The sequence below is a fragment of the Tenrec ecaudatus genome, chromosome X (genome assembly GCF_050624435.1).
Source record: "Tenrec ecaudatus isolate mTenEca1 chromosome X, mTenEca1.hap1, whole genome shotgun sequence".
Lineage (NCBI taxonomy): Eukaryota > Metazoa > Chordata > Mammalia > Afrosoricida > Tenrecidae > Tenrec > Tenrec ecaudatus.
In genome coordinates this window covers 126,571,702-126,596,627 of record NC_134548.1, presented here as the reverse complement: position 1 = coordinate 126,596,627, position 24,926 = coordinate 126,571,702, and the positions used below count along the sequence as shown (strand labels likewise).

Here is a 24,926-nt window from a genome sequence, read left to right as displayed (position 1 = left end):
CTACCTGATTCGATGCCTCCTTGACTTTTCTACCAATAAAGAGCATGGTCAAAAGAGTGGTCATTGGCTGCTGGGGGACGCAGAGCGGCTGGTCTTTTCCAACAGCCGATCTTACGGTTAGCAGCCTAACGCGTAACCATGATGTCCCAGGGCTCCTCTCTACATCACTGCTCCATTCCCTCTTGATCCCCCAGAGCACGGACGCTTCTCATTTCTAAGGAGTCCTGGTGGTACAGTGGGTGAAACATCGGGCTGCTAACCAAAGGGTTATCGGTTTGAACCCACAAGTCACTCCAAGGGAGACAGATGAGGCAGTCTGCTTCTGTAAAGACTGACAACAGCCTTGGAAACCCCACGGCGCAGTGCCACTCTGTCCTGTCTGAGTCAGAAGAGACTCACCAGCAAGAGGCCTAGTTTTTTTTGGTATCACATTTACAGAATAATTGAGAGAAACAATAAGGATATTTTGTTTTTTAAGAATCCTGCTTGATAATAGCATCAAGATATTTTCTGTCTAGTCAAAGCAATGAAGAACAATTCACACTTCATGCAATTGCCCACTCACTGCTGTCGAATCAATTCCGACCTCCTGCCATGCTCTAGGACAGGGTAGATCCACCCCCACAAGTTTCCAAGACTGCAAATCTTATTTTTAATTTTAATAAATCATTTTATTGAGGGCTCTTACTGCTCCTTGAACAATCCAGATATCAATTGCATGAAGCACACTTGTACAGATGTTGCCACCATCATTTCCAAAACATTTTCTTTCTGTTTGAGCCCTTGGTATCCGCTCTTCTTTCCCCCTCCCTCTCCTGCCGCCCCACCCTCCGGAACCACAATAAGGGCATTTTTAACGAATCAAATGGCTGCAGGGAGAAAGATGGGGGTCTGCTCCCATAAAAATATACTGCCTCAGAAACCGGTGGGTTATTACTCTGTGCTGGAGGGTCGCTATGCATCAGAATGAACTCAATGGCCATGGGTGTGGGTTTTGAGGGGCAGTGGGAGGTAGGTTCGCCTCTAAGGGGCAGTATTCGCTCAGTCCTCCCAAGCCATCATAATGAGGACATTTTGCAATGTCAGAGAGAGCAGTGGGAAGTTAATTGAGGCATTCCTGAGCAATCTGCAAATGAAAAGAAGCCCATACTCTGGGGTCCAAACCCCCACTTCCTCCTCAAATCTAATTTAGTTTCAACCAAACAAGGATAGCACGATCAGAAAGCCACTTAAAAGCCGCCACCACCTACAACAGAGATGACCTGCTTTTAGAATTTTAAAAGGAAAATAAAATTTTAGTTCAATTAATAAGAAGTTCCGTCTATTTCTTCCTGATCAAAAAGGGAGTCTGTTTTATTTTGTATTTTTGTAAGTTTTCCAGTACATAGAACCCAGGAGGGGCCAATCTACAGAGACAGTAGCTGGATTAATGGTTCTTTGGGGGTACGGTAGGGGACGGTAGTGGTGGGGGGATGGAGAGCTAATACGATGAACAGAAAAGATTCTAAAATTGATTGTGGTCATGAATGTACAATGCTTCTGGATATGAGATGAACAATTCCATTGAATGACATTTGGATGATGTCCCAATAAAATGTTTCAGAAAGGAAGAAATGATGCCTGCCGGTTGAAACTTCCAGGTTGAAATAGGAACATTGAAGCTAGAGTTTTGCTCAGGAGCAAGAGACTGCTCAGAGAGTGTGTGGACACTTTGCTCAGGATGACAGATGGCCCTTCCTAAGAGGAACACATGTAGAGACCATATGACGTCTAGTCAAATGTGGTGTGACTGCCAGAAGGTGCCTGAACTCCAACCCCGTCCCTGACCCCATCCCTCACGACACGCTCAACTCTGACCCTGGTATCACTCTTCACTCTCCCCCACCCTTCTCACACCTCCAGAATCTTTCCTGGTTCTCCTCTGGCCTCTTGGGTGGTTCTGATTCAGTCTCTTCTTAGGCTATCTTTTAACATCTGCTTTCTTAACATCTCACAGCGTTTGTACATCGTCCAGTGTTGTTCTCACTCGACTCTGAGTCCTGGATGACCGTACACACCCAGGGTTGGAAAGTGTCACCTATACGCTGCTAACCCTGTCCTTATTTCCAACCCCAACCTCGTCCGGACCTCCAGCTTTGTATAGCCAACTGCCTCCTCATGAAGGTCATCCTATGTCTAGATGTTCTACAGACAACTCAAGTTCATCATGTCCAAAACAGAGCTCTCTCTATTTTAAAGCCGTCTTTTCTCACTCTGAAGGAGTGGTGGTTGCATAGTGGTTACGCATTGGGCTACGAAAGGTCAGTGCTTGGAACCCCCTGGGTGCTCTGCAGAAGAAAGAAGGGGCTTTCTACTGCCTTGAAGAGTTACCATCTCAGAAACTCCCAGGGGAAGTTCTACCCTGTCCTGCGGGGTCGTGGGGAATTGGCATCGACATGATGGTAGTGAGTTTGGTTTTGGGGTTTCTCTGTCTTTTAAAAGGAGCCCTTATGACCCAGCTGTTAAGCACTTGGCCGAAGACTGAAAGGTCTTCCGTTTGAACTCACCACCTCGGGAAAAAGATGTACTGGTGTGTTTCTGTCAAGGTTTGCAGCCTTGAAAAGTTTCTGGAGCAGTGTCTACTCTGTCCTGCATGGTCATGGTGCGTGGGAACCGACATGACCATGGTGGGCTTCTTCTCTTCTTAAAATGCTTGGTGAAAGGGAAGGTGGGGGAGAGAGGGGGAACCGATTACAAGGATCTACATATAACCCCCTCCCTGAGGGACGGACAACAGAAAAGTGGGTGCAGGGAGATATCAGACAGTGTAAGACATGACTGGATAATAATAATTTATGAGTTATCAAGGGTTCATGCAGGAGTTGGGGAGGAGAGGGAGGGGAAAATGAGGAGCTGATTCCAAGGGCTCAAGTGGAAAGCAAATGTTTTGAGAATGATGAGGGCAACAAATGTACGAATGTGCTTGACACAATGGAAGTGTGTATGGATTGTGATAAGAGTTGTACGAGTCCCCAATAAAATGATTTTTAAAAATGCTTGGTGAAAACATAACGTACAACAAGTTCTACAAGTCCAATCCAGTGACGCTGGTGACATTCGCCAGGCTGAACCACCTTTTCTCAATAACATGTTCCAAAGTTTTACCGTCATGAACGCAGACACACCGCCCTCCCCAAGCTTCTCCTCTATCCATTTGAGTTGCTCTTGTCAATGCGATCACATACAGAGAATTTTTTAAAGGGGTATGATGCTGAATGCAGGCATCCATCTCTAGTGATAACGCCTACTTCTCCGATCACCTCTCGCACTGACCACCATCACTCTGTGTCTCCTCTCCAAAGCCAGCAATCTCCGCCTCATTCGAGATTCTTCTTTCACCTTCGCAGCCCCACACCAAGCCTCCGTCAAGTCCTGGTGCTTCCATCTCCTCGAACCTGTTTTCTCTTCCCCATCTCAGCACCTCTTTGGCCTACTTAACTCCATGCCATCATTGTCATGGTCCCCAGGAGTCTCCTACCGGCTTTCTGCTCTCCCAGCCCAAGCTCCATCCTAGCGCCACGCACCTTTCTCAAAGGCCAATCAGATCACATCAGTATGCTTCTGAAGCCCTTTCAGCGGCTCCAAAATGGCAAGTTTCATAAATCTCTCCTTGATCTGGCTCCAACATGATGATGAATATTTAGTTGCAAGTGAGGAGGAAGGAACCTGACGCTGAAGCTTCAGATACTTTGGTCTGACCCAACAGAGCACACCACTTCTTGTTACCCAAAGCGCGCTGTCACCATTCACACCACTCTGCTCTGTGAGCTCTGCCCAGAATGTCCTTCTTTCCCTCCCGTTGTCCCATTGGCAAAGTAGATCATCCTTCAATAATCCGCCCCGGGTCGCCTCCTCTGTGAAGGCTTCCCTAACCTCCCGCCCAGAATGGACTGTTTCCCTTCTGTGTTCTCATGGTAACTTGTCCTTCACCTCTTTGTTCCTGGGACTTCACGCAACCTATCACTCTGTCTGGAGAGTGTTTGCTTTCTCAAGGGCAGACACGCTAAGTCATTCATTTCTGGCTCGTCAGAGAGCAGCAGTCCCTGGCGCAAGATAGGAGTGATTGCTGCTTGCTGAATGGCGCCGAAGCCCCATCCAGGGAGATTTGAAAGACGCCCTTCTTTTGGCCAACTGCGTGGAGAACATCAGTTGTGGTTGATAAGGGAGGGGGCGGTGTTTGTGAGGTATCTGCTGCCTGGCCATGCCATCCTAAGAGGACCCCAGCATCTGGGGTCCCTCCTCAACCCCACCCTGAGCTCCCTTCTGTGGCCTCCCTTGCTAGCTTCCCTCCACCCCCACCTTCCTTACCTGTCTTCTTTGTTGATCTGGTCTCCAAAGCCCACAGTGCTGACAACGGTGAGCTTCAGGCCCACATTGCTCTCTTGGAGGTCGTAGGTATTCGACCGCAGCTGGACACCCGGTTGCGTGTGGGTAGCTGGCTCCCCCTCAAACTTGGTGTTGAACAAGGTGTCCATCAGGGTTGACTTGCCCAAGCCCGTCTCTCCTGAAAAGCAAAACGGAAATGATGCTTCTTCCACACAGTAACGCCCAGGCCATTGAAAGCATGGTTCACGTGCTTATTGATTGCCGGGGAAATGTACATGATCAAACACCACATGAAAAGGACATAGAACTATCGATCCAGTGTGACCTCAGCGAGGAGAACAAGACTGTGGAGCAACAGGTCAATGGTGCCTGTCTCCCGGTGGGGAGCTAGCTGTCGCAATCAAAATTGTCATTAGAAAAAATTGGGTTTGTCACTTAGTCTTGTGTCCTTTGAGATGTTGACCATGAGGTTACAGGCCATGAAGAGTCAGAGACCAAAGACTCAAACTCCAAACCTGTGTCCCAGGCAATGCTGTGTGGCCGCGCGCGTGTGTGTTAATAGCTGTGCCTTGGAAATAGCTTGGAAGGAGACACACCTCACTCTTTTCCACGGTTATCTCAGGATGGTGGGATTTGCTCTTTCATGCGACTTTGTATTTTCCAGTTTCTCGATAAGGAACCTGTGTCACTATTAGACTAAAGATGACAAGGTATAACTACCGTAATACCCAGAAATTCTCATCCTGGGTGTGGACCCTGAAGCAGTGAAAGATGGGCATTCAAACAGAAACCTGTTCGCAATAGCCAACAAGTGGAAACAGACTCATTGTTCACCAAGAGATAGAGGGATAAACGAAATGGGGACGCAACCTACCAAGGCATGTTGTAGTTAGCTGCCATCCAGTCGGTCCCTATGCCCCACAGCATGAAACGCTACCATCCTCACAGTGGTGGCTGGGTTGGAGCCTGTCATGCAGCTATCTCTCATGGAGGGCCTTTCTCTGTTTCACTGTCCCTCTACTGTAAGCAAGAAGCCTTTCTACAGGGGATCGTCCTTCTCTGGATTGCTTCAAGGGCAACGGAGTTCTGGGGCCTGCTATGACAGGGATGAGCCCCACAAAGATGCTGAATGAAATCAGGCCACGACTGAGGGACAGGGATGCATGATCCCACTTAGATGAAACAGGCAAAGGCAGAGAGACCAAGAAGTCATGACTTAGGAGGCATGTCGTTTCTGTTCATGGTCGTTGAACTAATCAGTGTCACTGAATGGCCTAGGGTCAAAACTTTGGATGGGCGACAGTTTTGTTAGATAAATTTTTACTATAATAAGCAACAGAAGGATGAGCAGGTGGGTCACCTCAATGCAATGCATGCTCCTGAAGGAGGAAAAATGAAATCAATGGGGAGACCTAGGGAAACCCGGTCACATGGTGGATGATGCATTCACCACCAGTGGTTCCAAGGGAGAAAGATAAGGTTTTCAACTCCTGACGCTTAGAGTTAACAGTCTCAGAACTTCACAGGGACAGTTCTATTCCGTCCTATTGTTCGCTACGAGTCACTGTTGACGTGATGGCAGTGAGTTTGGTGTAAAGGGGAAACCTATCAGAGAAGGAAAACTTTTCAAATCTTTCCCCCTAAATGGAAAGGCAGAAAAGCAGATATATATGGCTATTTAAAATATATTTAAATATATATATATTGGGCTATTTTGAAAACTTTCAAAAACAGGTCAGTGGTCCTCTGTCAAACAAACATCCTCTTCTCCCAGCATCCCTCTCCCTCCTGGTCAGGCGCATACAGCACTCTGTAGATGCTGCCAGAACGGGCCTCCCAGGGAGACTGGGAGGATGGCTGGCTTTTCCTTTCAGCTCTCTTGAGCTTTCAGGGAGACCATTTTTAGCTAAGAGCATAGCAGGCCACAGATTCTTCTTCTCCTTAAAATTCAAACAAACCAGCCATTTGTTTGTTTAACTAGCAGGCTGCAAAATCTCCACACCAAACCTACTGTCTTGGAGTCAATTCTGACTCATAGCGACTCTACCAACCAAAACACCCAATCTCACTGCAACTGAGTGGATGCTGAATTGGGTAGAACTGCCCCTGTGAGTTTCCGAGTCTGGAACTCTTTATGGGAATAGAAAGCCTCATCCTTCTCCTGAGGAGCAGCTGGTGGTTTAGAACTGCTGACCTTATGGTTAGCAGCGGTAACCACTATACCATCAGGGCTCTTACAAGAGACTAATAAATTAAACCACTGGAATTTTTAGAGTCTTGATTTTGCACACCAGAGGGAAGAGTTTGAAAATCAGTGGTGGGAGCAGGTGGCTGATTTGTTTGTTCTGGGGGTGAAGGGTGGAGAGGACTCCTAGGAGTCCAAGGGTCGTCAGTCCACTGCAGGGGATGGGGAGATCACAAGTTGGTGGTTGAACACCTTGAAGAAATTTGTCATTGCCGTTAGGTGTCATCCAGTGGGCTTTGCATAGCACAATGAATCACTGCCTGGAGCCCATGGTTGGAGCCGCTGTCTCAGAATCCCCACTCCCCCAGGGCACTTCTCCCCTGTCCTATAGGGTAGCTATGAGTTCACATTGACTGGAGGGCATGAGCGTTTTTGAGTTTTGATAGTTAACGTCACTGAATTGTACATGTGGAAATTGTTGAGATGGCGATTCAGTGTCACATATATGAAGGCAAGTCAAAAAGTATTGCTGCAGATAAGTTCTCTCAGTTATCGACTTATCCTAGGCTCCTTGGGGTGCCTTCAAAAAAAAAGGATGCTTTGTGTGCCATGGATAAAATCAATTTTGAGGTCAGGGTTAATAGCAAGTTTAAAACAAAACTCAAGTGGCCATCTTTCCAAATCACTGGATGTGGACGACACGTTTGCAGGGATTCTGCCCCACATGAAACAACAGTTTTCACATGGATCAAGCATTTTAAACATAAATTCAAGGCAGAGAGGTCAGATCAGAAATTACAGGGACTGTTTTGCAGGGGGATTCCCAAGGATAATCTTGATAGGCTTTCTTGAGGACACAGGATGATCATGAGAAAATAAGGGTTTTGTTGTGTTTGTTATTATTATTATTTTAGATCATTTTATTGGGAGCTCTTGAAAATATCGTAGCAATCCATAGTTTAATCACATGCAGCAGTGTTGTACAATCACTACCACAGTAAGTTTTGAAACATTTTCTTTCTTCTTTAACTCCTTGATATCAGCTCCCCTTTATCCCCGCCCTCTCCTCCCTACCCCCAGAAACCTTTATTTATTTAGTTAGTTAGCCATTTCTAACACCATCCAATATATCCATGTACATACAATTCTGTTGTTCGTTCCCCTTGAGTGGGGTTATACAGTCATCAATACTCTCAGTTCCTTCTTCCCCCTCCCTACCCTCTTCCCATACCCTCAGGGAACCGTTACTCCTGTTACTGTTTCTGAAGAGTTATCTATCTTGGCTTTCATGTATTGAATGATCTTATTTATACAAATGAACATAAATAAGTCTAACATGATTAATGATAAATTTAAAAAACCATAATAGTAGGGGAGAAGATAATAAAGAACTAGAGGAGAGTTATGTGCTTCATCAGTGCTGTACCACACCCTGGATTTATCATCCTTTCTGTGTGGCCCTTTTGAGAAGGGCTGTCCAATTATCTTACAGGTGAGTTTTGGGTCTCCACTACATCCACGCCCCTTTGTATCGATTTGGTTGCTTGTTTCTGAACTTCTGATACCTCTTCCCTTCGACACTTCATGGTCACACAGGCGGGTGTGCTTCTTCCATGTGGGCTTTGTTACTTCCCTGCTAGATGGCTGCTTGTTTAACTACAAGCCTTTAAGAACCCAGGCTCTATATCTTTTAATAACTGGCACCATCAGCTTTCTTCGCCACATTTGCTTATGCACCCATTTTGTCTTCAGTGATTGTGTCAGAAAGGTGAGTATCACACAATGCCACATTATTAGAACAGTCCGTTCTTGTACTGAGGTAAGATTTAAGTAGAGGCCCAAAGTATGAGGAAGAAGTTTTAAGAAAATTTGAAACAGCTTTTGTGAGGAAAGGGCCAGGAAAGTTGCATTTAAAGAGTATTTTCCATCATGACCATGCACCTGCTCATTCTTCAAGGGTAGCAAGGGCTTTCCTATGAGAATCTCACCGGAAAATCGTACTGCATCCACCCTTCAGTCCTAGTCACTGGTGTTCACTACACTCAAGGAACATTGAAAATGAAGGATGCCCAAAGCGCCATTTTGACATGGTGTCCATTGAAGCGTGCAGAATTCTTTAGGGGAAGGGTAAGAGTGATGGAAATATTGCCTTCAGAAGTGTATAGACATAGACAGACGATAGGTCGAGAAGCAACAGATTCGTATTTTCGTTAGTGTGTTGTTGTCATTGTTAAGTACCATCAGTCGGTTCTGACCCATAGCAACCGAATGAAGCACTGTATGGTCGTGTGCCATCCTCACGATTGTTCCACGGCTTGAACTCATTGTTGCAGCCACGGTGTCAATCCTTCTCATTGAGGGCCTTCTTCCTAATGGGCCCTCTACTGTACCAGCATGATGTCCTTCTCCAGGAACTGGTCTGTCCTGACCAAAGTATATTCAAAGTATGTGAGATTCCTTCTTCTAAGGAGCTGTCTGGGTCTACTCCCTCCAAGGTTAGTCTGCTTGTCCTTCTGGCAGTCCACAGTGCTTTGAATCTTCTCCACCAGCATGATAATGCAAAGACATCAATTCTTCTCAGGTCTTCCTTGTTCAATGCCCAACTTGCACATGCATAGGAGGCGATGGAAAATACCATGGCTTGGGTCAGGCATCCCTCAGTTTTTGAGCTAAATTTTGACTTTCCTCGTGTATGTTTTACAACAATAAAATAAATAAACCAGCTACATTGAGGAGATGACAACGAATGAATTGTTGAACAGGAAACAAATGCATTCCATAAGCCTTCCCCTAAACCACAATAAATAAATAAAAGGAAGGGTGATGTCACAAATTAGGAAGAAGGCACATGGGCGTTCCTTGGTGGCACAGGAGGCTCGGCAGGACTCTGTAATGAGCCCACAAGCTGCCTGAGTGCTATCACTGCTCCCCGCTAGCCTGCCTCTGGCCCTATCCCCTCCCAAGCAATTCAGGAATAACCCCACTGCCCTGGAATCCAAGGAGCCCTTGGTGTAGTGGACTGCGAGTTGGGCTGCTAACTCAAAGGTCAGCAGTTCGAACCCACCAGATGCTCCAGAAACCCAAAGGGACAATTCTCCTCTGCCCTATGCGGTCCCATGGCAGTGAGTGAGCGAGTGAGTTTGGTCCTTGGGGTCCTTTCTGACTCACATCAACCCTGTGAAACAGAGTAACCTTGCTCTCCTCCGCTTCAGAGTAAATCTCTCTAGAAGCAGGCTGCTACATCTCTCTCTTCTGAAGCAGCTGATGGGTTCCAACCACAAACATGCAGGTTCACATCTCAGCACTTCCACCACTGCGTCACCACAAATCATATGATGTCATCAATTTAATTCTGGATTATCTATTGAATAATGAGCCCTGGTGGCTCTGTGGGTTAGGCTTGTGGCTACTAGCTACAAGTTGGGGCGTAGGAACCTATCAGCCGCTCCTCAGGAGAAAGAGCTCCAGAAAGATGGATCATTGGGAGTAGGAATCGACTAGATGGCAGTGAGTTGGATTTTTTTTTTGGGGGGGGGCGTGGTTCGTTAGCCCTTTGAATCCATCGTCTTGTTCTACTTTCATTAACCCTCTTCTCCCTTTGCCTCCTCCCCAATCTCAGGGGAGTGACCTGAGACTGGTTTTATCAGTTTGCCATGCTAGCTAATCTGGGCCTGGTAAAGTGCACCCCCACCCCGAGTTGTAACTGTATGCAAGGTGTTGCAGGGCTAGAGTTAAAACCTCTGGGTGTGTTTAGCCTCTTCTAGCATCTTCCTGAACCTCTTCCGGCTGTGAAGGCAAGGGGTACTTTCATAAATATCACTTACAACAGAAGTTTTTTACCAGTGGGAGAGGGGGGAGGGGATGGGAGAAAGACAGAGAGAGGAGGGGGAAGGGGAGAAGGGAAGGAGGGAGGGAGGGAGAGAGGTGGAGAGATGGAGCGAGGAGAAAGGGGGGTGAAAGAGAGGAGCGGAGAGGAGACAGGAAAGTGAGGGAGAGGGGAGAGAGAGAATCCACAGTAGGAGAATATTCAGTTCCGCCTGGTTACTCAGCCCCCAGCCCAATGCTCCCAGATTTGCAGTTTCCAGCCAGGGTCTGCTGGACCCATTAGCAGCCAAGACTCTCCAAGAATAGGCCCCCTCTTTCCTCTCTGAAGGAACAGGAAGTATTTGGGGAGGTGGGGCCTTGGCCATGGGAGGTGGCCGACTTTGCCTAGCACTGGAATGTAGCAACCCCACGGCACCCCACCCTGCCTCCAACCTCCCCAGGGGTGGGTGTGAAGCTCCTCTCTGAGGTGGGAACATTAGCGGCTCCCTCTCTCTCCCCAGCTTTCCTCCGGGCTCTGGGTGCTGCTGTGGAGTTGGATCCGGGTGGGCGCTGTCTCCCTAGCACCAAAGCTGATTGGCTTCCTAGCTCTGAGATCTTAGGGGGTCTCCGAGATGGGGGATGGGGATCCTCCTGGCCTTCGGAACAGCATGAAGTTGGCACAGAAGGCCTCAGGAGCTGTTCAACTTCCACCTTCCGGAGTTGAGGAATGGGGTGGGGTGGGGCCGCTCTATTTGCACAGCTGGAGAAATGGAGGCAGGGCCGGGCCAGGTGGGGCCACTAGGGAAATGACCACCCAAATGCTTGGCAGCATGAAAGGCTGACAGACCTCAGATGCCAAGTGGTGATGGTCTGGGAGCAAAGTGGGTGTCTAGGGATTTGTGGTCAATGCCAGATTTGAAATGGACCGGAATCCAGTGAGCCGGTGCTCAGGTTGTGGGGGGGGGCAGCTCCTGTTTACCCTCAATGTGGAGGCCTAGGGCGGGGGGTGGGGGGTGATGGTGGGGGGGTGGGGTGGTGCTGGTGGTGGTGTGGGGCAGGGCGGGGAATGGGACAGACCGTCCTTCAATGATGGGCCTGGAGCCAACCTGCCTGAGGGCCCAGTATTGTGTGTAATGGTGTGTGTGTGTGTGTGTGTGTGTGTGTGTGTGTGTGTGTGTGTGTGTGCGCGTGCGCGCGCGCGCGCGCGCGCGCGCGCGTTCAGAGGAGGGGGAGAGAGCCCCTACGCCACAGGCTGACTGGAATCAGGTCAGGGCACTGATTACAAGCACTGGCAGGAAGGTGGGGTTAGCAATGAAATTCCAGGAGGAAACCTGGAGATGGGGCAGGGATCCATTTCTCTCTTTTCCTCTCTGGCAGTGCTTGGAATTACTGTTAACCCAAAGGCCAGAGGTTGGAACCCCCGGACCCCTCCATGAGAGAAGGATGAGGCTGGCTGCTCCCGGAAAGAACCCCTAGGGAGCAGATTGTCTCTGTCCTGGGTGGTCACTATGGGTCAGGCTAGGCTCAAGGGCAGGGGCTTGAGGTTAAGTCCCTAGCCCCCTCAGAGCCCCTCGTGGTAGGCAGTGGAGACCTTTTTGATCTCGTGCTCACTTTGCTTTGGACCAATAGCATTAAGAAAACCAGTCTGTTTGTTTGTCTAATTGTAATGTACAGAACATAGTCTGCAATGTGTTGAACCGAATCGGAAACCCTACATAAGTTTGCTGAGTCAGAATGGACTCGCTGCCAGTTTACCATTGTTACAGTGTGACCAGGGTTAAGGCCTTTCCCCGCCATGGGCCCCAATTACCATGTGCCAGGCACTGCTGGAGGAACCCTGGAGGGCAGTGGTGATCAGTTGGGTGGCTAACTGCAAGACCAGCAGTTCAAAACCACCAGGCTCTCCTCTGGAGAAAGATGGGCTTTCTGCTCCCAGAAAAAGTGAGTCTCAGAGACCCACAGGGGCAGTTCTACCTTGTCCTAGAGCAGTGGTTCTCAACCTTCCTCATGCCGCGACCCTTTCATACAGTTCCTCATGTGGTGGTGACCCCCAACCATACAATTATTTTCGTTTCGACTTCATCACTGTGATTTTGCTACTGTGATGAATTGGGCGACCCCTGTGAAAGGGTCGTTTGACCCCCAGAGGTGTCACAGCCCACAAGTTGAGAACCGCTGTCCTAGAGGGTCGCTGTGAGTCGGCATGGACTCAGTTGGAGTGAGTTGGGTCTTTTTGGAGGCACTGCTGGAAGTACTTTAACAAGTCGATGAGTTCGTTGTTGTTTTGTTGTGTGTCGGCCAGTCGATTCGGATGCATGGAGACTCAATAGGAGAGAGGAGAACTACCCTGCGGGCCTGTCTAGGCTGAAATTGTTACAGGGCCAGATCACCCGCCTTTTCTCCTTCATAGGCCCTGGGCAGCTTCGAACCGCTGACCTTTCAGTTAGCTGCATACTCACTGCCATGGAGTTGATGCCAACTCATAACGATCTTGTATGGGTATCCAAAGCTATGAATCTTTGTGAGAACAAATAGCCTCATCTTGCTCCCATGGATCGGCTGGTGAGTTTGAATCAGAGGAGAGGTTAGCATTCCAAGGCTTACCAGGACTCCTACCTGAATACCTAACTCACTGCCATCGGGTCGATGCTGACTCATAATGGCCCTATAGAACAGGGCAGAACTGCCCCTGTGGGTTTCCCACACTGTAACTCTTTATAGGAGCAGAAAGTCTCGGCTTTCTCCCTCGGAGAGGCTGGTGGTTTTAAATTGCCGACCTTGCCGTTAGCAGCCTAACTCGTAACCACTGTGCCACTGAGCTGAGTGCATAGATGCTAGGATTTCGCCTCAATTTTCAGGTGAGTTTGCCAAGCCACTTATTGTGTGAATTCCGATCAGTTCTTCCGCCCCTCTGCCCTGTAGCTCACTCAATCTACAAAATTCAGAGGAAGTAGCCAGGTCCCAAGCTAATATGTGGCAGAGCTGTCTTTTGAACCCAGGAAGTCTGGCTCCTGGAGCCCAGGTTTTTTAACCAGCATGCTCTAGTGTTTCCCACCGGAATGAATGTTAGTTTCCAGTCACTCATCCAACAAATACATACTATACGCACATTTCTTCTACCAGGAGCCAGGCACTGTTGTGGGTGGTGAGGAGACAGCAACGAGCAAGACAGGCACCCTCCCTGTTCTCCTAGCGTTCAGTTCCAGGAGCAAAGGGCTATTCCGGCTTGGAACGTTGGACTAAGCCCAGAGAAATGACTCAGAGCTCAACAGGAAAGTGCCCCAAAGGAAACACTCCAGGAACCACAGTTGGCCAAGGGCAGGGACAAGGTCATGCCTGGCTTGGCCACCTTGCCCTTCTCTCTTTCCTGATCTTGCAGAGGTCTGACAGCCCAGGCTGTGCTGGAGCCTGCTTCCAACCGGTGTGTGCACCCTTCCCAAGTTCCCAGCGCATGATATCACTTTAGCCAAACCAAACAGCCAAGCCCACTGTCATTGAGCTGATTTTCCAATTCAGGACAACCCTATAAGTCAGAGTAGAACTGGCCCCCTAGGATGTCTAAGGCTGTTAATATTTATGGAAGCAGACTGTCAGCACGTTCTCCAGTGGAGCGGCTGGTAGATTTGAACTGTCAATCTTTCGGTTAGGACAAGCACCCAGCCACTGTATCACCAGGGCTCCTTGGGCAACACATTGGTAGTTTACTATCAGCTCTGTTGGAAGGTATTCAGCACTGACCAGTACTCCACTCGGGGCAGCCTGTCTCAGATCGATGAGCAACTGCTTTTCCAGAGACAGAGAGAGGAAAGAATTGACCTCTGACCTTCATAGACTGCTCACTGTCATCGAGTCGATTCTGAATGATTAGTAACCCTATAAGACAGAGTAGCACCACCCCCAGATAGTTTCCGAGACCGCAACTCTTAATTGAAGTAGACAACCTCATCTTTCTCCTGAGGAGCAGCTGGTGGGTCCAAACTGTTGACCTTGTAGTTATCAGCCCCACGTGTAACCCACTACATCACCAGGGCTCCTCTAGCCATCTCTTTCCTTCTTTTTGTAGGAAGCCTCAAGCCTGCTTCTCTTGAGTGTGTGTTTTGTTTTTCTTTCAAGTTCAACCGAGCCCAGTTGAGCCTGGAATCTTGAGCAGCTTCAGTGTAAACATGATCGCTGTGACCCTCTATGCCTCACGAGCCTCACTGTTGCCAGCACATTCTGAAGGATGAGCTTCTTCGGGGCTCCTCTCCCAGAAACAGGGAGCAATGGGCCCCTGAACGTTTGTGTTGCTAGCTCAGGTGTTTCCACTGGGGCCTCCTTACCACAAGAACAAGGATCCCAGGATCTTCATACTTCCCAAACTTAAGGGGAAACCATATGCCACCAGTTTTTCAGTAACTACTGTCAAGACGAGATGATCTCTTGGAGTCATACTATCATCACATCCAGGGGCCTCCCCCAAAACTAAACTCCCTGCCATTGAGTGGATGCCAACTCAGAACAAACCTATAGGACAGGGTAGAAGTGCCCCTTGTAAGTTGTCAAGACTGTAACTCTTTAAGGGTTCAGTAGAAAGCCCTGTTTTGCTATTTCAGAGAGGATGGTAATTTAGAACTGCTGACCTTATGGTTAGCAGTCCAAAGTGTAACCACGACAACACCAGGGCTTTCCAGCCCTCTAAAAACTAATCATTGTAACCAGTTGTCAGTTAGTCGTCAATCAGCGTAGACCTGTGCTTCATAGGGTTTCCAATGCTGTGATCGTTCAGATGGAGCAATGATGGCTTAGTGGTTACATATTAAGAACATGCCTGCCTGAGAGCGAGCACGCGTGCACACACGTGCACGTGCACATCCATATGCTGGACTTGCACCAAGATAGCAATAATGTGGTGGCAGAAAAAAAATACATACTGGGTCTCAGACCCTCATTTTTCACTTTTAAATGCCCTTCGAGAAAAGAAACAGTCTCTGGAGAATATTCTCTGCCCACACAGAATCTTTTTAGGATCGTCACTGACAGTCTAGCCCAGGCAGTAGGCATTCGACTATGGTTATGAACAGTCCTGGGAGAGGAGAGAGCCGGTCCGGCATCATCCCTTAGAGAAGTCAGAGATGGGACCCAGCCCCATGACTGGGCTGGGATGGCAGTTTCAGAGCCACTCCAAGCTGCTCATGACCTTGGCCCTAATCGTGGGTTCTGGCATGATTTTTAAAGCTGTTTTTTTAATCAGGCACAGGGCAAGGAAGTAACCCAATCTGGGCTGGCCAGTGTTTGCACCTGCAGGTCTAAGCAAGATGTTATCAGGTCAGCCATTTCCTGAAATTTGACATGTAAGGGGAAGAAAAAGAAGATGGGACTTCCTGGGGAGTGTCAGGGTTGCCTTCCTATGCTTAACAACCCTAGACACAGAGTAGGACTGCCCCGTAGGGTTTCCAAGATGATAAATCTTTCTTTTCCCTTTTGATAATTGTTTGTCGTTATAAATTCTGATAGAAGCAGACTGACGCACCTTTCTCCCATGAGCATGGGATTGAGCCGTTGACCATCTGGTTAGCAGTGAAGCACTTAACCACAATAGCTCTAGGGCTGCCCAACTAGAAGATAAGGTTTTGCTATTTCTGGTTTCACTGTGGCTGGCTGCCTCTGGGCCCTAGGGGCACCGGTGATTCACTAGTCAAATAACCCTACACTTCTGGCCTTAGAGAGCCATGTTTGAAACACTTTTATGGGCATATAATTCACAGATCATACAATTTAAAAGCGCAATCATACTAAAAAGAGTTGTACCATCAATTTTAGAACATTTGCTCATTTCTTGTATTTATTGCTTATCAGCTCGCCATTTCCCCCAACCTCCCCTGCCACGTCCTCCAATAAAACCATCAATGTAGTCATTGTCTCCATAGTTTGCCATCCTGAATTGCATATACAGAAAAACATACCCAAAAAGTACCCAACCCTCCCCCCACACTTGCACTTGGCATTGACAGCATGGATATTCACACCCCTGGTCTATGGGCCAAGGGAATTCACTGGAGGCTTCATCTATATGTGGAAGCTGCAAATGGATTTGGGGCTCCCGCTGTCACCCATAGCTTTCTGCAACTCAGGTGTCCACAGTTTCAGCCCTGAAACCATTCCCTCCTTCCGATTTAGATTTTATTATTTATAATCCTTGGATCGCAACTAGAGAAGTCATTTGGATTTATACCACCCCACTCCTAATGCATCAATAGCCCACCCAGGTGGCCATGGTTGAAATGTTCCTTAGAGTGAGCCTGTCATTTCACGTCTCATCTCCTCACCTTCAGAAAAGGTCACACAGTATGTTGGTACTGGAATTTTAAGATAATAAAATATTGTGTGGAAAAAGAATCTTGTCAATGCAGAACAGAATTTCACATTCTTATGGAATTCAGATCCCCTGGATCTATGGAGGCTGGATTAACCCCCAACACTATTGCCCTGGGATCATCTTTAAACCTTAAGCCAAAAGTAATCCCTGAAATTCTTCTTAAAAGGTCTACCTTGAAAGAGGACAGTGCTTTAGGCAGCTATTCGTTATTAATTACGCTGAACTATTGTTTGGTTTTAAGAAGAATCCTAAAAAACGAAATCTCAACTTATTCCCATATGTGTGTATGGGAGTACCCCCCCCACCAAATTGATTTTTTTTCTCAAAGCTATGTATTTAAAAATTTTTTTTACAAAACAACCTTATCACCTTCAAAGTACTCTCCAAAATACTTAATACATTTGTCAAATGTGCGATTCTATTCTTGGAAACATTTTCCAAACTCGTCTGTTTGGACGACTGACAGCACCTCCCTGGCTTTGTCTTCACCTCTTCTACATCATCAAATCTTGGTCTTTTCATGTCCTTTTTCATATGAGGAAACAAAAAGAAGTCACACGGAGTGAAGTCAGGTGAGTAAGGAGCATGGGGCAAGAGAGGCATGCTGTTTTTTGCTAAAACCTGGTGCATTAAGATGGCTGCGTGAGCAGGTGCATTGTGGTGGCAAAACCAGTCTCCCATCTGCCACAAATCAGGCTTTTTTTTTGTCGCACTCTGTTATGCAATCTTTTCAAAACCTCTAAATAGAAAGTTTGATTTACAGTCTGATTTGGTGGAACGAACAAACTTCAAATGCACTATCCCCCTTACATAAAAAAATGAGAATCTTGTTTGTTTCTGGAATATATATATATATATATATATATATATATGGAAATAAATTGACCATCACCAAAGAATGGAGAGCTTGTTAGATAAACCATGCCATGCTTTGGCAGCGCTAACCTTGGTTGAACTAGCATTTGATCTTGAAATCACTCATCATGGCTTCTACTTGTTTTTTTTTTCTCTCTCTCTCTCCTAATATAGAATTTGGGAATCTGAAAGGTGAACAGTCTAGCTCTGGACTCTAAGGTCCACGATGTGTAATTGTGGGGAACACATAATTTCATCTCAGAGCTTCCAAAGCTGCTAGATGGGAGTTAGTCCCTAAGCCACCGAGTAAGCCTAGTTGATTGCCCATCACCCAAACTGAGAAAGGACTTTGTTGTTCTCTGCTGATCCTTGTTGAGTGTGCAGCCATTGTCCTCCAGAAGAGGGGCTGTGGAGAGAGAACATCCAGAGCCCAAGGAAAGGAACGCTATTAGTGAGCACACGTGAAGTGGCAGAAGGCATGAAGGAGTGAAACACCCGATTCAGTGGTGGTTGAGCCCTACAAGCTGAACAGGTTCCCTGCATCTCCCAGACGAAATGACTTCATTTGCGGTAGTGCTGTAATCACAATCAGTAGGAGTCCCTGAAAATTTGCAGGTCCGCTTTCTTGCACAGTTTGGTGACAATTATGTGCTACGACTGTGTTTGCAAATTAGGGATTTTCAAGGACTCCAAAGAGAGCCTTGGAGAATGCCAAGCAAGGAACTGCTGTTTTGCATCATTGTTCTCTGGCAATGTCGCTGGCAGCTGTTCAAGAAGCAGTGGGAGAAACGAGGGGCCAGCCAGACCCGGGGCCTCGTCAGGGCACTGCAACTTAGTCTGTGTTGCCTCAGGTAGATCCCGTATTGCCTCCAAGTTTCTGGATCTCCGTCTGTTCCACAGAGACACGGATGATAGATACTCTGCTCACTTCACCGGCCCACTAGGGATCCGCAGTGCTAATGTGGGGAGCAAAGTATTTGGAAAGGTGTGGTGGCGGGTGTGGCAGTTGTTGCTTGCCATCGAGCCGAGTCCAATTCACTGGGTGGTTACTGGGAGGCTAACTCGTCCCGTCATCTGACAAACCTCATTGAGCTTTTTTGGTGCTCAAGGGTAGAGAGGTGTTGGATGACGACATGGTTCTCATACCTGAGACTACCCCACACTTGAACTCCAGCTCTCCCCAGCAGAACAGGGCTAGGAGGACATGGCCAATCCAATCCACTGCCCAGGCCTTTGTCCTCAACTCCATTGCCTCCTTTCCAATTGGACCCTGGCTCCTGTGTGCTGCAGTCAACCCGAACTGGACAGCAGTAGGGGACTCTGCCAACTCGCTTACAAAATTCCCACTGGGTCGCAACCAGCTCACGTTCCCCCAAGGTCTGTCCCTCCCTCTGGCCTAGACAGAGATTTTAAAAACCCCACAAGTCATGAGAGCCGGCTGCTGACCGAAAATGAGTAGAGGGTCAAGAACCGAAGAAGGGGAAGGTACTCTTGCCAATAGAGTCGAATGATGCCCTAGTTAATCGAATTACCTGCAAAGCCACATACAGCCATGAAGGATCCATATTCTGTAATAGAATTTCCTGCTATGGAAATACTCACCCACGCACAGGATGTTGAAGCAGAAGCCCTGGCTGACTGATTTGTTCACCAGTTGGTCGGGCAAGCTGTCAAACCCCACGTGCCCAGCCAGGGGCACAGTCCGGCAACCTTCACCCTAATTTGAAGATGGAAGGAGGGGAGAAAATGAAAAGGCGCTGAAAAGCAATCTGGGTCTCCCTCTCCAGCCTAGGAAGTAACCGCTTCTCCTCATACATACCCACCCCCACAAGGGCCCCCCTCCCACAGGCCCAGTGGGTGATCTCTGCCCAGCCACTGCCCAGTCCAAAGCAAAGAGGTCTCTTGGCTTGCAAGTCATGGAGTCCTGGGTACAGGCATCCTCTGAGCTCCAGAATGAACTTGACCATAGTTCCAGACAGAGCAGACTCCAGAGGAGGCTTATAAAGATGGGAGGGTGACGTCAGGGGATGAGGATACCAGCAGAAAAGGTTAAATGTGGACTTCATTGCTTACAAGTTGGGTAGCTTTTCTCCAGCTGTCCTCCATGCTGTTATTGTGTGCCACCAACGCCGAGCCCGACTCACAGGGACGGAGTAGACCTGTCCCCTGGGCTTTCCTAGGCTGTAAGCTTTAGGGGAGCCCTGGTGGTAGAGTGGTTATGTATTGGGTTGCTAACCGAGAGGTTAACAGTTTGGAACCACTGTTCTGTGGGAGAAAGATGCGACGTTCCACTTCCATAAGAAGTTCACTGTCTCAGAAAGGATCACAAGGGCAGTTCTAGCTTACACTGTAGGGTTGCCATGAGGCATCATTGACTCAATGGCAGTAAGTGTGCGTGCATGTGTGTGTGCATGTGTGTTTCATCTTTACGGGAGCAGCACACCAGGTCTTGCTCTTGCAGAGCAGCTAGGTGGGTTCAAACTGCTAACATTTCTCTTAGCAGCTGAACATTTAACCACTGAGTCACCAGAGCACCTCGCATCTGTCATGTGAGATAGTAATACCAGCTGTCTTACAAGGGCAAACGTTAACACTGCTCATAGAAAGGTTGGTGATTCCGGTCCACCCAGAGGTGCCGCAAAAGAAAGTTCTGGCAGTTGACTTCTCTAAAAACCACCCATGGAAGACTATGGGAAACACAGTTCGACTGGAACACACGTGGAATCACCATGAGTTAGAACGGATTCATTGGCAACTGGTTTGGTTTGGACCTTAGAGGTGATTGAAAGACTCCAGTGCACCCATAGATGTAATGGTTAACATAGCACAGTGCCTGGTATAAGCATAATTGTTCAATAAAAATCACAAGGAGACTTTTAAAAAGTAGTCAATTTTCTTGGGGGGACATTCTGGGGATCTAAAACTATGGCAGAGAACACAGATTAAGATCATAGGCTCTCTCGGCACTGGTCCTGAAGGGATCATCTGTCCTGGATCCCCTGTGTTTCCAGTTCCTATCTGTACCAGTGTACATGCTCTGGTCTAGCTGGATTTGTAAGGTAGAATTGGAATCATGATAGTGGGGCGGGGGGGGCAGGAAGCATTTAGGAACTAGAGGAAATTTGTATGTTTCATTGTTGCTACCCTGCACCCTGACTGGCTTGTCTCCTCCCCAAGACCCTTCTGTAAGGGCATGTCCAGTTGCCTACAGATGGGTCTTGGGTCCCCAATCTGCACTCCCCTTCATTCACAATGATTTGCTTTTTTGTTCTTTGATACCTGCTACCTGATCCCTTCAACACCTCGTGATCACACAGGTTGGTGTGCTTCTTCCATGTGGGCTTTCTTGCTTCTCAGCTAGATGGCCGCTTGTTTACCTTCAAGCCTTTAAGACCCCAGACGCTATATCTTTTGATAGCCGGACACCATCAGCACACCGGGAGGGTGGAGGGAAGGTGGGTTGGAAAGGGGGAATTGATTATAAGGATCTACATATAATCTCCTCCCTGTGGGATGGACACCAGAAAAGTGGGTGAAGGGAGACGTCGGACAGTGTAAGATATGACAAAATAATAATTTATAAATTATGAAGGGTTCATAGCGGGGAGGGGGGCGGAATGATGCCAGGGGCTCTGGTGGAGAGCAAATGGTTTGAGAATGATGAGGGCAACGAATGTACAAATGAGCTTGACACAATTGATGTATGTGTGGATTGTGATAAGAGTTGTATGAGCCCCCAATAAAATGATTAAAAAATAGAAAAGAACATAGGCTCCAACATCGGGCGACCTGTGAGTCCCACCTCTACCACTTGGGGTCAGGGTGACCTTACTCCAAGTTTCCTGATCCATGGAATCACAAAGTGCCGGTTCTGAGGATTATATAAGACAATTATATAAGACAGTGTTCCTCTGGCAGTTAGCAGAGTGCTTTGGGTATGCATGGAAGCTTCCAGAAGTCATGGGGGAAGGAGGGGATCCTGTGATGCGTTCATTCTACGTTCTTGTGAACTTTTGGAAGGCCCCCCCGTCAAGCATAGATTGGCAAGAGATGGGTTTGATCCTAGACCACTGTAAGAAAGTGAATATCGTAATAGAGTAAGTCACACCGACTTTTTGGTTTCTCGGCGCAGCCAAGTCAGGTTGACACGATCCCGCCATTGACTTTGTGTGCAGCAGCGTGAGGAAGAAGTTTGAAATCTGAAGAGACTGACCCTTGAAGTGGGACCCAGAGATGGGACGTGAGCACATACTGCTGGGAAGGCGGTGCGGACCGGCCTGCCCACCTCAGGGGAGCCACACGCCTTCCATTTGTCAAAAACAAACGAACCCTCCAAACAAAAAAAAACATCATCAAGTACAAGAAAAAGGAGGTTTGTTGTTAGCTGTCTTTGAGTCTGTGGTGGCGTAGTGTTACAGGTTTGGTCAGCAGTTCAAAACCACCAGCTGCCCCTCAGGAGAAAGAGGGGCTTTTAACTCCCAGAAAGAGTGTCTCAGAAACTCACAAGGGTCGGTTCGACCCTGTCCTACAGCATAGCTGTGAGGTGGCCTCAACTTGATGGCAGTGAGTTTGTTTCGGTTGGCCTTTGAGTCCGCTCCTCACGTGAATGGGGACTCTGTTTAATGGACTGCACAGCTGTGCTCCACGGGGTGTTCACTGGCTGACAGGATTTTCCCAAGGAGATCGCTGAGCCTTTCCTCCTGGTGTGTCTCAGTCTGGAAGCTCGACTGAAACATACCCAGCGTGCTAGCACACGCCTTCCCGACAGATGGAGGGTGGCAGCATGTGAAGTGCTTTGACTAGGAATCAGTCTCAAAAGTGAAACTCACCGCCATCACGTCGATGCTGACTCAAAGCGACCCTAGAGGACAGGGAGAACTGCCCCCGTGGGTTTCTGAGACTGTGACTCTTGACGGGAATAGAAAGCCTCGTCTTTCTCCTGCAGAGGGGCTGGTGGTTTCCAACTGTTGTCCTTTCAGCTACCAGTCAATGCATAACCACTACATCACTAGGGTTCTGATAACTGATTTAAAAGCAAACCAAAACTAACAAACAGACACAAACAAACTCATTGCCATCAAACTGATGCCTATTCACAGCGACCCTACAGGACAGGGTAGAACTGTCCCTGTGCGTTTTCAAGACCGTAATTTTTTCAGGAGTAGAGAGCCCTGTCTTTCTCCTGAGGTGGTTTCGAACTGCTGCCTTGATGATTAGCAACCCAATTAGTAACCACTATGCCATCAGGGCTCTCCAAATCAAACAGCAGCTGCTATGATATCATTGCATTGTGAGATTACGCTTCCACACAGGCTCCTGAACTGACAGCTTATGACTGCTTGTGGCTCCCTGGACTGAAGGGAGCTACCATTAGGCTCCAATTGGGTCTCTCGATTCCAGAGGGGTGAGCCACAACCATCTCCAGCCCTAAAAAACAGAGGGTCCTTGCCTTGCCTGCATGGCTCCCAAGCTCTTTGTTGTTACTGGATTTTCAAAGCAGGGATTGCCTCAAACAGAGGCAGGCTTCCAGAGAGTTGAGGTGTGGCTGGCTACCAAAGGGGCCTGCCTCTACTCAAGATACTTGTCAACTGCCTAAGTCCACAGGGCAGAGCAGAGGAAAAGGGACATTAGAGACGGCAAAACTCAACAAGAGGAGTTGTGCTGTGAATGAGTGTAGGTTTCTGTTGGGTGGGGTGGCACCAAGATTTCTGCCATTGTGGCCAGGAGGCCTGTGCCAACATCCCAGGTGGAGCTAGTGGGCAGTTCTTCTGCCAGACCAGACCCCCTTTTAGTCCAGAAGAAGGTCCGGGAAAACCTTCACACTAAAGGAACCAGGGAGCCACTCGGCAGCTGACATAGAACTGGTGCCCAGATACCCTCTTCAGCCAGCTTGGGATCCCACTCCCATGGGCATCCTCCAAGAATGACAGGGCTAGTGGTGGTGCTTGCCATCTGGCAAGTTCATTCCCCGCCCACACTCCCAGTGGAGCATTCTTGACAGACAACCATATGCCACCCTTCAGTGGGGTTGGCGGATTCCATGCTCCAGAGGGGCACCTGGAGACAGCTGAGGTCCCTGAGGGAAGGGCCACATCACTCCAGGTTTGGTTTTACACCCCGCCCTTCTCCTTTGCTCCACCTCCTCCCCACCCCCACCCCACCCCCGCCCTGTCTCTCTGCTTTCTTTTTCTTAAAGCAAGCCAAGGAAGATGCTTGGTTCCCCACTGTTGTTTCTTGGTCCTTGCCACTGCAGGAGAGGCATATGCTTTCTCCATGGAGCCTCCTCCGCAGCAGGCATCGGAAATTGGGATGGACCCAGAGTTGCGGTTTCCTGAGCCATATTTTATCACCCCTGGCTGCCTCTTCCTGTCTCCAAATTCGGCAGCACGAAACTTCAAGTGCTTCAAAGCCTCTGGGTCCAAGTGCCAAAAGGAGAGGAGTTTTGCAAACTAAAGACGGTGGAGGGCAGTGGGGAGAGCACCGTGCCTTCTTACTTCAGGGTCACAGCCTCGCAGGCATTCCCCTCCCCCCCACCCCCTGCAATTGCTGCCGCAGCTGCCACCAGCGGCCATGGGGTCCACTGGAGTCCTGGTGACCCCATGCACAACAGAGGCAGATTGTTGTGATCCCTAGGGGTTTCTAGTGGCTGATTTGGGGAAGTGATTGGCAGGCCTTTCTTCCTTCGTTGTCCATCGTCATCTGGAAGCTTCACTGGTGGCTGGACATGAGATGCATTGGCCAGGAATCAAACATGGGTCTCCCCCATGCTAGGTGAGAATTCTATCACGGCTCCATCCCAGTGCTGTCAGCTCCCGAAATAGCGGAAGAAAGAGTTGGGATTTATTCCCTAGGCAATGGGAGTGAAGGGATTTTGAGTGTTTTGAGAGGGGAGGGTCATGAGAAGGTGGGGATTTCAAAGGAGCGGGTCGGATCATTCCAGCTCCAGGGTGTTTGATTTCTTAGAGGAAGAGAGATTAGAGGCACAGACGCACATGAGGAGATGGCTCCAATGATCTTGAACTGGCAGAATGACATCTCGACACTGTCACAACAAATGCTCACCGCATCTACTTACATTGGAAGCAGGCCACATCTTCCAGGAGATCTCATCCTAGGCGATTGTTACAAAAGACTAAGTACTAAACAACTAACTGAAAGGTTGGTGGTTCAAACCCACCCAGAAACACCTTGGAAGAAGGCCCTGTGTGAGAGTTAAGTTTTTTTTGTCAATGTGGCTGGGTGGATTCTCAGTGGTTTGGCTGTGAAGACCTAGCAATCCCCTAAGATGAGAGCTCGTGGAGGATGTGGCCTGCTTCCAATATAAGTAGATGCGGTGAGAAAGCTTGCTTGTTTTGCTAGGTC

General features: G+C 48.3%; 1 protein-coding gene across 3 annotated transcripts in view; it reads right to left on the bottom strand.

The window, feature by feature from the left end:
* SEPTIN6 (septin 6) overlaps positions 1–24,926 on the bottom strand; it is an 84,414-nt gene that overhangs the window by 44,154 nt on the left and 15,334 nt on the right. For all 3 annotated transcript variants that reach the window (XM_075538127.1, XM_075538128.1, XM_075538126.1), the window contains exons 2-3: positions 19,167–19,281; positions 4,348–4,543 (exon numbers count right to left, since the gene is read on the bottom strand). In XM_075538127.1, coding sequence (XP_075394242.1) covers positions 4,348–4,543; positions 19,167–19,281 — 311 coding nt within the window. The remainder of the gene's footprint in view (positions 1–4,347; positions 4,544–19,166; positions 19,282–24,926) is intronic.